General features: G+C 33.3%; 1 protein-coding gene across 3 annotated transcripts in view; it reads right to left on the minus strand.

Annotated features, from left to right (window-relative positions):
- Positions 1–15,492, minus strand: part of LOC114330295 (signal transducer and activator of transcription 5B) — a 126,278-nt gene that overhangs the window by 92,970 nt on the left and 17,816 nt on the right. For all 3 annotated transcript variants that reach the window (XM_028279620.2, XM_050644798.1, XM_028279621.2), the window contains exons 3-6: positions 9,719–9,892; positions 4,231–4,399; positions 763–844; positions 212–497 (exon numbers count right to left, since the gene is read on the minus strand). In XM_028279620.2, coding sequence (XP_028135421.1) covers positions 212–497; positions 763–844; positions 4,231–4,399; positions 9,719–9,892 — 711 coding nt within the window. The remainder of the gene's footprint in view (positions 1–211; positions 498–762; positions 845–4,230; positions 4,400–9,718; positions 9,893–15,492) is intronic.

Below are 15,492 nucleotides of genomic sequence, written 5' to 3' on the forward strand. Positions count from 1 at the left end.
TCGCTAACTCGTCCGTACACATTTAATATTTTATTAATTTGTCTAGTGGGACAGCCAGAATTAGTTCGGTTCGGGATATACCACAGGCCGCTCTGAAGACACTGAAAAGTAGAAGCCTAGGTCAGCCGATGATGGCGGCCTCCGAATCGGCTTAAATCTAAGGCTGTCTTTCCTTAATTTGAAAATAATAAAAATAAACAAAGCATCTCACCATTCTTGTATAGAATCTAAAGTACTATTGAAATGCGCTCCATTTCCAGCCAATTGCTGCTCTCGTTTCCATTTAATAAGTTCTTCGTCCAAGACATGCGTTTGTAGCTGAGCCAGTAATTGAAAAGTTTCTTTTAATTTATCACCTAACGCTAACCTCAACTGCAACAAAGCGGCTAGCTTTTGGTTGAGATTTGCTTCTAGTAATTCTTTTTGTTTTTGGAGTTTCGTAGCATTATTGGTAGGCATCTGAGCATTAGGTTGCGTAGTCATCTGTTGCAAGTGTGCTAAAACATATTTGTTTATCTTAATCGTTAGCCAGTAACGTGCAGTCTGGGAGACTGATTGGATTTACAATGTCTCAGTAACTTAATAAATCTAAACATTTCTAAAATCTTGGGAAAAATCTAATGAGATATTAAATGATTATTTTGTAGAATGTTAAGATATGAATGAATGTTAAGATTTCTGCGTAATTCGCATTATCTGTGTATTAGGTCAAAGATACAAACAATCCTAATGCTTCAAGGTTATCTAAAAGTTTTAACTCACCTGTAATTTTTTGACATTCATGGTACTGTAGAGCAAAAGCTTCCAATTCTTGTTCCATTTTCCTTAAATCTTCTGCTGTGCTCTACAGACAAATAAAATGAAATGAAATTTTATACAAAATTAGAAAAAGAATAAATTTGAATGTAATCTTCTGTAAAAATGAAGCTTCAAAAGCTTAACAAAACTCTTTACAATTGAAACTACAGCATTGGCAACAGAACACTTAGTAGAAGCTGAACGACAAATGTATATGTACCTGAAGAAGTAGAATTTAGGTTATGGTAAATCGGGGTAGGGATGTAAGGGATAGTGATGCGCAACGTATAGCCTCTCCTATCCAAATGTCAACCTCACCTGCCCGCGTGATGATCTTGATTCTGGTCATCCGGTGCATCCTGCTAGATAACAAACGAGGCTCTGACGTCCGAGTGATTGCCGGTATAAGCAATCCCCCACTTACCTACCAACGGCTTCGGGCGGATGAGTTGGGTAAGTGGTAGGGCACTCTTTTGTCCTAGGGTTGGGAAACTGGCCCTAAAGGCGGATGAACCGAGAACTAGGTCAACGGCGTAAGGATGTAGAAGGCAAGGAGAAACCACTACATTAAAGATCCATATGGATATCTCTTGTACATCTATCATGGCTACAGCTTTCGAGAGTGAAGACTACTGATCATGTATATCGGAGTGCAAGATCCGGCAGGGGAGGAATAACAACACAGAACCATGGGGCCTCCCAGGTCGTTAGCAAGCGAAACCCCCAAGTAAAGGGAAAGGATACGCCTAGAAACATTAAGCAGTTTATTAAAATATGCACCTGGAACGTCAAGACCATGTACGAAGCAGGCAAAATTTATAATGCCATCCATGAAATGGAAAGACTGAATATCGATATAATGGGCATCAGTGAAAAGCGATGGCCTGATGCCGGAAAATGTCAAATAAACGAGCACCAAGTACATTACTCTGGAAATACAGAAGGTCAACATAAGCATGGCGTCGGAGTAATTTTAAATAAACAAATAAAAAAATACGTTACGAATTTTGTTCCAATATCCGAGAGAATCATGCTCATTCAATTGGATTTATTCCCAGCAAAAACCAACATAATCCAAATATACGCACCCACAGCAGACAAATCAGACGAAGTAATAGAGGCTTTTTATTACGATTTAAGGAAAGTCCTAAGTAAGTTAAAAACCAATGAAGTAACGCTAGTTATGGGTGACTTTAATGCCAAAATCGGTAAGGGTAGTTATGGTGAAGTAGTAGGTTCATGGGGTTTGGGTGAGCGAAATGAGAGAGGAGAACGCCTCCTCACATTTGCTACGGAAGAAGAGTTGGTAATCACCAATACACCCTTCAAATTACCATGCAGAAGGTTATACACATGGCGCTCACCCGGTGACACGCCAGAAAATCTCATTAGAAACCAGATTGACTATATTTTAATAAATAAAAGATTCAAAAACTGTTAGAGTAGGGGATCAGTTAACAGACGACATAAAGATAAAAAGAGGTGTGCGACAGGGATGTATATTGTCCCCATTATTGTTCAATACATATTCAGAACACATTATGAACCTAACGCTAACGGACATAGACGAGGGAATACTTATAAACGGAGAACGATTGAACAACATAAGATACGCTGATGATACTGTCATTTTTGCAGACAGTCTTGAAGGTCTGCAGACACTTGTCTCCAAGGTGGCAGAAGTAAGTAGCAGGTTTGGGCTTGATTTTAACATCAAAAAAACCAAATACATGGTTATAAGCAAAAATAAGATACCACCTGGTCAATTACTAGTTAACCAACAACCTATAACACAAATCACCAACTTTTGTTATTTGGGTGCAAACTTAAATGAACAGTGGGACCAATCGACGGAAATTAAGATAAGGATCGAGAAAGCAAGATCAGCCTTCGTCAAAATGAAAAAAATCTTTAACAGTCACGATATAAAATTGGAAATAAAAATTCGTTTACTAAAGTGCTACGTATTCTCCGTTCTTTTATATGGCGTGGAGTCATGGACCTTAACTGAAGCATCACTGAAGAGACTCGAAGCATTTGAGATGTGGTGCTATAGACGCATTTTGAGGATTTCCTGGATAGACAGAGTTACCAACGAAGAAGTTCTACATAGAATGGGTAAAGAGCGCGAACTAGTCGTAACCATAAAACGTCGCAAACTGGAATACCTGGGCCATGTAATGCGCAATGAACAACGATATGACCTACTTCGGACCATACTTCAAGGTAAAGTGCATGGGAAAAGAGGTCCAGGACGAAGAAGAATATCCTGGCTGCATAACCTGCGAAAATGGTTTAACTTAACCACTACCGGACTTTTCAGGACAGCAGTCAACAAAGTCAGAATAGCCATGTTAGTGTCCAACATCCGTAACGGATAGGCACCATAAGAAGAAGAAATCGGGGTAGCGCCCACCTGTGAGAGGGCACGGCCCTTCAAAAAATTTTAGGGCCGCCTAAAGGCGGGTCCATTGTATGACCCTATCATACGGACTAATCCCGTAAGAACCTGGTCTATTCGGGGCTCCCATATCTGCTAGAATCAGCAGAGGCTCAAAATCTGAGCTCTCCCTGACGTTCCGAACGTCTAATTCTTTAGTAACCTTGTGGTCTCACAGAAAGCCACCACAAGTCTCTTTAGGGGAAACTCCTTTATTTGGCTCGGTCGCATAAACGCCGAATCCAGGATCTGCCGCCTCTTGTAGGTCAGTGCCGGGCACTTCCAGAGTCCATGTACGGAGGTTTCCTCCTCCTCATTACATATTCTTTTAAAAAAAATTCCTCTACAGCTGAGACAACACTTATGGTTCTAGCATGATGGTGCTCCAGTCCATTGTAGCATCAATGTATGTAATCGTTTATATACACTATATCCAAATTGTTGGATAGGTAGGAAAAATGGACCTGCTTGATTGCCGGATTTAGATCCTCTCGATATTTTTGCATTTTGAGTTTTCTTGGGTCCTTAGTTTACTTCATTTCCATCCAAAATTTCGATGACCTGAGAATCGAATTATAACCGGCGTGAGACAATAAGAAATAGACGTCTTTATGACATGTCTAAGGTAGGTCATTTTGAACATTTATTACAGCTTTGCGCCCATCTTAAAAATTTTACTAGTGTTACTTTCTGTTGTTGTATTAAATGGTTCTTGAAAAAAAATTAAAAACGCGTAAAATACGCGTTACGATGTTTTATTTTTTTTTAGGAGATATTTTTTGTCACAAATTAAATAATTTTTTGAGACGTCTCAGTAGCGTACTGTTTTATTAACTAACACCCTGTATATCGTCTTGACATTTTTCTCTAATCATAATATGTGTTTCATGATGGTGATAAGAAAAAAATCGTTTAGACATGAAAAATCAAGAAGGCGATATACTTTACGAGACAGATCTTACCTAATATTCTGTAAGTTAATTTACACATACCTGCGTCCTACTCCTTAGTACGTTGACTTTTTGTAAGACTTCTGCGCCACTGTTCGATATCATCAGATTGGGTAAACCTGTAAGACTATCCACGCCCGCAGCTTGAACCAGTCTCATCTCAGCGGCTAGACAATTTCGGATGTGGGTAAAAAGTTGAATGGGACACGAGCTAAAAACGAGATATTTTAATTGCAGATTGTGTAATTTGTACGATGTGTAAGCCCAATATATAACAAACAGTAATGATACTCTGCGGCCTTGATGAAGTCACGCATTTTTTTCGCGCTGACAGATTCGGGCTAAAAGTCGCAGAACTCACTGCGCTTCGGCATACTTTCAATCGTAAGTAATTTGAAAGTTAAACTAGCAACTTAGGTGCGTAGTAGCACAGTTGCTGCTGGTTTAACCATGTACATACATTCGTTTTAATATGTTGCCTCTTGAGGCTGTTGGAACTACTGAGATCATTCAAAGATTTGATAATTCATTTGACCTATTTAATTCGTCTAATATTTCTAACCCTAAGTCCCTAAGCCCTACAATAGGGTTTTTAGTAATTCTGATTACCAAAAAGATTTTTGAAGTTATACTACTTTAGGCGCGATTGAGAGTAAAATTTCATAATTCTGTGCGCATGCGCACACAGACAGTATGGTATAAACGTTATACGGGATCAGATTGGGTGTTAAAATCATCTGTCAATAATAATTGTTCAATATGGAGATTTTGGATAAACAAATTAATGTTGTGTATATTAGTTTTTATTGTTGTGATGGCAGAGAAAAATGCAAGTTTATAATATTGTAGTGACTTTTTAAATAGTTTTTAAAAGCGATAGGTACGTAATAATTGTAAATGTTTCAGTATCCTAATAAAAAATTTCATAGGTAGGACATACCTATTTGGAAAATTTAAAAAGAACCTACTAAAATAGTATGTAATGCTTTGATTTACATAATTTGATTACCATCAAAATTTCTAACAATATTCACCTAATATATTGTTTTCTTACTCTATGTTTTGTTGTATTCTAATATTTCTTTCAATTCTAAATAATTTCAATTCAAAATCAAAATAATTTGGTTAAATTCAGAACCGTCAAAAGTTTAATCCGTTTAGTTAGTTGATCTTCGCACATGATGACACATGGTCTCCGTGGGTAAAAGTTTACGGTGAATGAATTTCAATACTAACTGCGCTGATAAGAGGGTTCGAACCCCAATAGAAACTTTTATTTTTTTTTTATTTTTTGAAGTTATACTTCTTTACGATCGGGAGTGAAATTTTATAATTCCCTGGCGCATGCGCAGACACACAGGGTCAGGGAAAGGGACAGGGACAGACGCGTTGCTAATCTTTCAAATTATGTATGTATTAGCGCAAATAAGTCATTAAAAGAATATATTAGTGTTATTAATCTTTTTCTTCTTCCTTCTTTTATGTAGGCTTTAAAGCCTGTTTCTTCTTCAATATTAGCCTCCTAAATTGTTTAAGTTATCGCACCATCTTTTTCTTGGTCTGCCAATACTTCTTCGTCCATTTGGTGACTTATCTCGTGCTATTCGTAATATCGTATCCTCTGCCATTCTACTAATGTGTTCGTTCCACTCCTGTTTCCGTTTGGTCACCCATCCATTTATGTCTTCTACATTGCATGATATTCTTATGTTTTCGTTTCTCTCCCTATCCAACAGACTTTTCCCTGATATTCGTCGGAGTATTTTCATATCTGTTGTTTCAGTAGTTGTTTCGTTTGAGATGTGTCAGGTCTTGTCTCTGACGTTTATGTCAATATAGGTCTAATTGCTGCTTTATAGATTCTTAGTATAGTGTTCTTAGTAAATGTATTATTTATTATAATTTTTGTGTCTTTTGATTTGTCTTCCTCGGGCGTAAGATAATAAAATATCTATTTTTATACTTCACTTTGAGCTATTTGTCACCGTGATGTGTAATTATATCCGACACGTCAATAGCACGGGGCTTCATAGCTCGGTTGCTATAGCATTGGACCAGAGATCGAGAGATCGAGAGATCGCGGGTTCGAATCCCGGATGATTCATATTCATATTCATTTTTTTTTTGGTATTGTTAAGTTTTGGTTAATTTTTGGTAATTATTGTTAATTTTTGGTATTGTAACTGTTAAGTATATTTATTTCGTTGAAATTATAAAATATAATAGAAGTATAACTTCTTACGTGCGTACAAAGTACACACACATTCTTTTTTTTATTGAGCCAGTCCCGTCGTAACTTTTCGCTCCAGATGACAGCTAACAAGATGGCTGCCTCTACAAATCGAGACTTCAAAAACTTCAAAGGCGTCGACGAGAGTGTCAATACTGTTTGTTTTTAATACTGTCGTGTAAGTAAGTGTGTACATTATGTGCCATTTATAAGAAATAAATGTTCGGATTATCTGTGTTTTTCAATTGACGATATGAGAAGCAAAGTGGAATAACCCACAACCCACAATTTTACCAAAACGCTTCTATTACAGTAAAGTTATCCCTTATTTAAGTATTTTCAGATGCAGAGTGACTCAAGATTGGTTGCTTTAGCCACTCTGCATCTGAAAATTCTTAAAATAATGGATAACTTCAATATAATAAAAGCGTTTTGTTAAAATTGTGGGTTGTAGATTAAGCCAATTTGCATCTCATAGCGTCAATAATAATTATTGTCCGTAACACGTCCAGTCCCGTGGAGCACGGATAATCGGGGTTCTACTGTTTTTACAAAAAAAAATTGGTCGACATAAATGATACACACTGTATTAAATAAAAAAGCGTAATTTCTCAAAACATTCCAAAGGAATTTATGTGCAGATAATATCACATTTCAAGATAAAAATTCCTTTAAAATGAGTGCTGATATGAACAAATTGTTTATTATTAATGTAAAGATGTACACTTTTATGTATCGCCTAGGCAAGTAATAAAACAAACACGAAAATAATGTAGTAATCTTATGTTACAATCAGCATAATGTATAAAAAATATGGGCATTTCTTTATAATTTAAAAATAACCTAACAATTGTGCAAGAAGTGAGGAAATCGCTACTACCGGTAATGCTAGACAAAATAAAAATACGTTTAGATGCAACTTTTTTGTATGTTGACTCAATAATACACCAGATTGGTGACAAAAACGGTAATTTTTGATAGGTTGTCTTCTTCTTTTAATGCCGTCTCCAAATCGAAGGTCAGAGGTTGGATATCATCATCACTATCTTTACTCTACCTACCGCTGCTATGAAGAGTTCTATAACTGCATTTAACCCACTCCCTTAAATTTCCTTCTTCTTATACTCGTTCCTGTATCATCAACCTTAAGGTTGGTACACATATGCGAGCAGAACTGTTTGAGAACACCATATTCGTATAATTTTTACGGCGGGACGAACCGCTTGCGAGCTGTTCGTTAGTCGCTCGTCGCGAACCTGTTTTTTTGGGACGTCGATTTTTGGGACGAACACAAAGGATATTCGCAGTTCAATGTGGACGGCGTATGCAGCGATATTATCTGTACGTGTTGTTGCATCAAGATTGTGTGAATGATGTGTTTCTTGATGACTTGAAAGAGATAAAAAACGTGAGAAGCGCAATGTAATCAATACCCAAATTACAAATAGTCCAGAGAAATAAGATTTTTCTCGTGACACAACCTCCTCCAGGCCGAAACCAAATTTTTTGAGTAAATGGACATCTATATTAATAACCTATATGTTTCTTGCAGCCGATTTTGATGATATACATAGTTATAAACAAATGAAGATCAAAAAACGGTAAATTTTCGCTTTCTTCGTCTCTTACTAAAAAGTAAGCATTCTAAACAAATTTGAGCATAAGAAACTCATAAATCATATAAAAAGCTTCAATATGGCGTTCGCTGAATATGTCTATCCTTATTTGTTGCTTAGAAAATTGCAAAATAAATCATAAATTTTGAGATCTTATAAATGTTCATAACCTTATGTAAAAATTAAGTTAGAACCTTCTTATTACACGGAATGCTGAGACTACTTGTGCTTAAGTTATATTTCAAAGCAATTGATCAAATAGTTTAAAAGTCATTTAATTTGTTTATCCCGAATTCATTTTCTTTGCAACACTATAAGTCAGAAAATTATGAGGTTACAGTAACACTTCGTACAGTTTATGAAAGAAGAACATTTATACTATTAACTTAATTTAAAAAAATGACAAAAAGTAATTTTAAACAATGTAAAATTATTTTGCAAAAACATGTCGATTTTGTGCTTACTTATAAACAATTAGAATAACTTTTTAACCGTTACCCGTAGAAAAATTATTTTTTCATATTTAGAAAGACTGAATTTTTATACACATTTAGAAAGAAAAACAATTGTCCTAGGACAATTAGGGACGAAGTTAGCCTCCCCCCTTTTTTTAATTCACATGTTCTTGCAAAATAATTTTGCAATATTTAGAATTATTTTTTGTCATTTTTTTTTAATTAAATTAATAGTGTAAATCTTCTTCTTTCATAAACTATCCAAAGTATTACTGTTACTTCATCATTTTCTGACTTATAGTGTTGCAAAAAAAATTAATTTGGGATAAACAAATTAAATAACTTTTAAACTATTTGACCAATTGCTTTAAAATTTAGGGTATTATTTAAGCACCAGGAGTCTCAGCATTCCGTGTAATAAGAAGGTTCAAGTTAATTTTTACATAAGTTTTGAATATTTATAAGAACTCAAAATTTATGATTTATTTTGCAATTTTCTGAGCAACCAATAAGGATAGACATATTCAGCGAACGCCATATTGAAGTTTTTTATACGATTTATGAGTTTCTTACTCTCAAATTTGTTTAAAATGCTTAACTTTTTGGTAATAGACGAAAGAAGCGAAAATTTACCGTTTTTTGATATATATATATATATATATATATATATATATATATATATATATATATATATATATATATATATATCTTAAAAATCGGCTGCAGGAAACAGTTTATTATTAAAGATGTCCATACTACTCAAAAAAATTGGTTTCGGCCTGGAGGGGGTTGTGTCACCAACAGGATCTTTTCTTCCCTTATGTCACTGAACAAAAATTAAATGAATCATTTATATAAACTTCGCACAAGTGTTGGATCGTCGCTTTCCATCGATCGTGATGAGTTTGCAATAAGTTCGCTGTAAATATATTTTCAACAAACTGTACGCGAGCAGTTCGTGAACAGTTAAGCTCGCATATGTGTACTAGGCTTTAGCATTTCAAATCGATGTCCTCTCATTATGTGTTCCAGATATTGTATTACTTTCTTATTTTCATTGTGGTTATTATTCCGCATTCTTTGTCCATTTCAATCAGCAATACTTCAATACTACCCAACATTTCAATCAGCAAATTCACTCTGGCTGATCTCATTTTGGCAAATAAAAGGAAAGAATGAACGCTTTTTATAATTGTCGGTATAATTATAGAATATGATATTATACGAACCTGTATCTTTCTCTGAATAATTTTGCAGCTTCAGCAAGTTTTAGTTTGGTAAGGAAATATTCTGAATCAGTTACAACTGATGCTTTGTTTTCTATCTCTTTGATCAGAGAGTTGATCAAACTTGCAATGTATTGTTCATGTTGGGGATTATCTGGTTGTGGATCAATATCACACCTAAAACAAATAGAGTAACATTAATTTATTTTTGTAACAATATTTGCTTCACAAATATCCGAGACGTCAACGTTATCAGTAGTATAATTGTACAAACAAGAGCTCTAAAATTATTGAATTTTTCCCGAGTGACACTTTGACAGATTTATGTCGAAGTGTCACGAGGGAAAAAATTATATATTCATTTTAGAGATCGAGTGCAATTTGTTGCGATTATTTCATGAATAAAACTGTTCAAAACCAAAATTTTATTGTAGTTTATTTATGTAAGTACAAATGATGTAGTACAATAATTAAACACACAGTTGTTATAAATATTAATTTGACGGTTGAAAGTCATCACTTTTATAATTTTTAAAACATTAATTGTCATTAATGTCAATGAATGTATTTTTTCATAGCAACGAAGGGCATCTGACGTAATATACTTGACGGGAAATTATCAGTAGTAATTGCACAAGAGCTCTGAAATTATTGAATTTTTCCCGAGTGACCCTGTGACATTTTTAATTTCACGAGCCGAAGGCGAGTGAAATTATGTCAAAGTGTCACGAGAGCAAAAATTCTATATTAATTTCAGAGATCGAGTGCAATTTGTTGCGATTATTTCATGAATAAAACTGTTCAAAACCAAAATTTTATTGTAATTTATTTATGTAAGTACAAATTAGTACACAGTTTTTATAAATATTTGACGATTGAAAGTCATCACTTTTATAATTTTTAAAACATTAATTGTCATTAATGTCACTGAATGTATTTTTTCGTAGCAACCAAGGGCATCTGACGTAATATACTTAACGACGGGATATTATCAAAAATTATCACCTTAATTTGCATTTCTGTAGCTTTCTATTGGTCAGAATCTCCTATGAATGAAATAATCAGTAGTAATTGCACAACAGCTCTAAAATTCTATATTAATTTTAGGGATCGAGTGCAATTTGTTGCGATTATTTCATGAATAAAACTGTTCAACACCAAAATTTTATTGTAATTGATTTATGTAAGTACAAATTAGTAGAATTAAACACACAGTTGTTATGTTATAAATATTAATTTGACGGTTGAAAGTCATCACTTTTATAATTTTTAAAACATTAATTGTTATTAATGTCACTGAATGTATTTTTTCGTAGCAACGAAGGGCATCTAACGTAATATACTTGACGACGGGAAATTATCAAAAATTATCGATTTAATTTAGATTTCTGTAGCTTTCTATTGGTCAGAATCTCCTATGAATGAAATAATCAAAAATTATCGGGTATAATATCACAAGAGACTGAGAATAAATTGAAAATAATGTGACAGTTTTTCGAAAATTTATTGCCTGGCAATAGACACGAGATGCAGCAGGGCTCGAGTGGCTATTGCCCAATGACAACAAATTTGAGTAAAAATGAAGCATTATTTTCTTATTTATTCTTACTGTCGTGTGATATTCGTAAGATTATTTTTTAATATGTATATTATGGATATTTTCTTAAATGTGACAGTTGTCAAAACTAGGAAACTGGTTGCCATTAAACAGAAACAATCTACTTAAAAAAAATTATATCGGTAATTTTCTACAGTAGATAATTCTCAGTATAATTTTAATCTGATTGGACAGAATTAAACACGTGATCAAATATCTTACTATACGATTGGATGTTAAAATCATAAAAAAATAATCAGTTTAATTTTTATTTCTGTAGCTTTCTATTGGTCAGAATCTCGTATGAATGAAATAATCACAATTATTAACGCCCATACATTTTTTGCAAAACATTAAGTAGCTTATCCTAAGTTTCCTGCATCCACAATTTTTTGGCAACCTTTTGTGCATCCCCAAGCAATTCCGTGTAATAATACATGCCATATAACAAACAGACACTTACAAATATCTGGACACGAGATCAAAATAAGCAGATACAATCAAACTCATGAAATACAGAGGCGAATAGGCCTGAGATGGGCAACATTTGGCAAACTAAGCCATATTCTAAAAAGTTCAATTCCCATGTGTCTCAAGCAAAAGGTTTATATCCAATGTGGTTTGCCCGTACAAACTTATGGAGCAGATAGCCCAGTAAATGAACAGGAAATATGGCAATACCGTGTAATTTTCAGTGGCAACTCCGAATTGCATGAACATTTGGTTTTAGGTTCTACTTACCCTCCACTTGAAAGTTGAAATTGTGCCTTTGGTTGCTTTTACTTGGGGGGTGACAGTCACCCGTTCTTGGAGGTGAAAAAACATACGTTCAAGATAAGACCGGAAATGGATAAATTGACTGATTTTTAGCAACTTTTGTTCTATAGAGTTTTTTATGTAAGTCAATACTTTTCGAGTTATTTGCGATTGAAAATGTTTATTTTTCGACAAAAAACTACCGTTTTCAGATGGTTTTTCGCAAATAACTCAAAAAGTAAATATTTGAACGAAAAAAATATACTTAGCAAAAGCGTAGCTTATAAAAATCCAAATAAATAGTGTATCAGTAATGTCTATCAATCGAGTAAAAACAAAGTTGTAGCTCATGAAAAATACGTTCTTATTCGTCTAATTCCAAATCGAATATATCAAGGTGAAATCACCGAAAAAATAAGCACTTTTCGGGAAAAACCCATTCAAACTTTTTTAAAGTGTTTATAAAAAGCTTTATTTTGATTGTTTATAAGTTTCTAGCATTAAAAAAAAAGAATGTGTGTGTACTTTGTACGCACGTAAGAAGTTATACTTCTATTATAATATAATTTCAACGAAATAAATGTACCTACTTAACAGTTACAATACAAAAAATTAACAATAATTACCAAAAATGAACCAAAACTTAACAATGCCAAATATTAAAAAAAAAAAAGAAAAAAATATGAATCGTCCGGGATTTGAACCCGCAATCTCGCGATTTTTTGATCTCTGGTCCAATGCTCTACCAACAAGGCCATCAAGCCGCATGCTAGTTACCTTTCAGATATACATAATTATACATCACGGTGACAAGTGAAATATAAATATAGATGTTTTATTATTTTACGCCCAAGGAAGACAAATCCAAAGACACAAAATTATAATAAAAAACCTTTTAAACCACCTTTTTCAAATTGCGCAAGTTGTATTATTAATATTAATGTTAATAAATGAAATATAAATATTTTGACGTTTCACAATTTGACAATTCACTTTTAACTGCAGTGCCTTAAAAATTTTAAAGCACTAGTGCCCTAAAGTAGCATTTTTAACGCTCCTATGGAGTCCTAAAAATTGCATTTTTAACACGTTTGTAGAAAAATATATTTAAAAACACTAATACATATATTCTTTCCACACCTTTTCTGGACTGATACATACATAAATTAAAACATTTTGAAGTATAACTTCAAAAATATAATATGAAAACTATTTAAAAAGGCAGTATAACTATTAACTAACCTTTGTTGTTTCTCTTCCCACAAATTTTAAAACGCAACAACCATACATAACCAAACCATCAACCGTCCAAATCACAGCTGCGCTACAGCTGCCATATTGGATAATTTTTGACATGTCATTTGAACATCCAATCAGAACAAAGTTATAATGCGCATGCGCCGGGATCGTAGGTTTTAACATATAAAAATTCACCCTCATATCGCCCGTAAAGAAGTATAACTTCAATAAGCGAGTTACGCTCAAAATAAAGTTGGCCCTCTTTTTTGGAAAAAAATCATGATAATCTTCCCGTGTTTAGCTCCCCAATTGAAATTAATCGCTACCGCTTTACAAACAGTTTACTTACTTATCTATTTCTTATATGATTTGTCAGTCTCACCGGTTTAATGTGCTTATTTTTGACAGAGTTATAGTTGAAAAAGCTTGAACGGGTCACTAATCACGAGTGTATGCAAATTTTGAACAGAAATATCTTAACCAATTTTTGTCTTACGGAAAAACAAAATGAAACTAGCATATTTATAATAGCAAAACCTAAATTTTTTTACTCTTTAAGATTTTTCTTATCATTAATACTTTTAAGTTATTTTAAAAAAAGTAAATTTTTCAAAAATTTTTAGAAAATTTTTTTTTACTATAAAACCAAATTTTTTCGAAAATAAACACTTTAAACCAATCAAACTTACAGATCATATAAACAATACACATATTAAAATAAATGGTAAAGCGGTAACGATTAATTTTATTTAGGATGCTAAATAGAGGGAGGTTTTCACGATTTTTTTTTTTTACCAAAAAAAAGGGCCAACTTTTTTTTTCGATTAATTATATATATGGGAAATAAGCCACAATTAAAATGAAAAAAATAATTTTATTAACGTTTCGACGCCCAAATCGGGTGCCGTTGTCAAAATACTTTGACAAAATATTTTGACAACGGCACCCGATTTGGGTGCAAAGAAACTATAGACCAGTTGTTAAGACCAAACCAAGCGGGCTTCAGAAGTAATAAAGCATGCAGTGTTGTTTTACTATATCATAAAGTTTTTCTGGGTAAAATATGAAGGTTCTAAGTGCAGCTTAAATGGTTGAAAAACGTAAAATGCGAATACTTGTTTTTGTATGGTTTTTTTCGCAATTATTGCTATTTTGCAACAAGGGTGACTATTTTTTAAATTTTTAACCAATTCTATATTGTAGGAAATTTGATTACGCAACTTTTATGTCAGTACAACTTTGCTCGAAATGAATAGTTTTAATTATTTTGTATTTTGACAACGACACCCGACTTGGGCGTCGAAACGTTAATAAAATAATTTTTAGGTAAAATTGTGGCTTATTTCCCATTTGAATATACTTGAATAGTTTTAAAGTTATAATCAAAAAAACCAATAAAAAATCGAATTTTTCCTTCATATTTTGACATTTTGATTATTTAAACAATGTTCCGGACCATTTTGAGTGGATTGATAACTCAAATATTATTATTGTAAGTTATTTTCAAACAATTTTTGCAAAAAAACTTGAGTCACCTCTCAACCTCCATCTCAAAACAGATGCGCCTGGACTATATGTACTTAGTGTTTTCAGAAGGGTAAAGTCTTCAGTGTTGTTAAATCTTATGACTATTGTAAACAAATTTTAGGGATTATCAGGTAGAAGATTATAAAATATATTGGATATTTTATCTGAAACTGTACAATTTTACATCCCAAAATCAGGAAGGAATTACTTACCATAGTTACTAGTAGGTTGGTATTCACGCTCAAACCATTGATTCTCAGTAATATTATCTATTTGAGTCACTTATTGAGAGGAAGACAACAGACTGCACGTTATTATTAAAAAAAAAGATAGACGGCCGCACATATTTATATAACAGAAGAAACAAAAAAATCGTACGGCATTTGAAAAAGGAAGGTTTCTTACGTGACAATTTACCACCGTTAGTGAAAAATTCGGTAAAAAAAGATTTTACGGAAATTTGAAAAAAAATTGTGAAAAAATCGCAAGTTTTTCCTCAGTTTTTCATGGTTAAAAAATATTTATTTTTTGGTCAAATTGTGGTAAATTGTCACGTAAGAAAGCTTCCTTTTTCAAATGCAGTACGATTTTTTTGTTTCAGATATCCCACCCAATCCTGAGATTAACTGTCCGCCATCATTTTTCGAGGCCTCGACTT

Source organism: Diabrotica virgifera, chromosome 1 (assembly GCF_917563875.1).
Source record: "Diabrotica virgifera virgifera chromosome 1, PGI_DIABVI_V3a".
NCBI classification, from domain to species: domain Eukaryota; kingdom Metazoa; phylum Arthropoda; class Insecta; order Coleoptera; family Chrysomelidae; genus Diabrotica; species Diabrotica virgifera.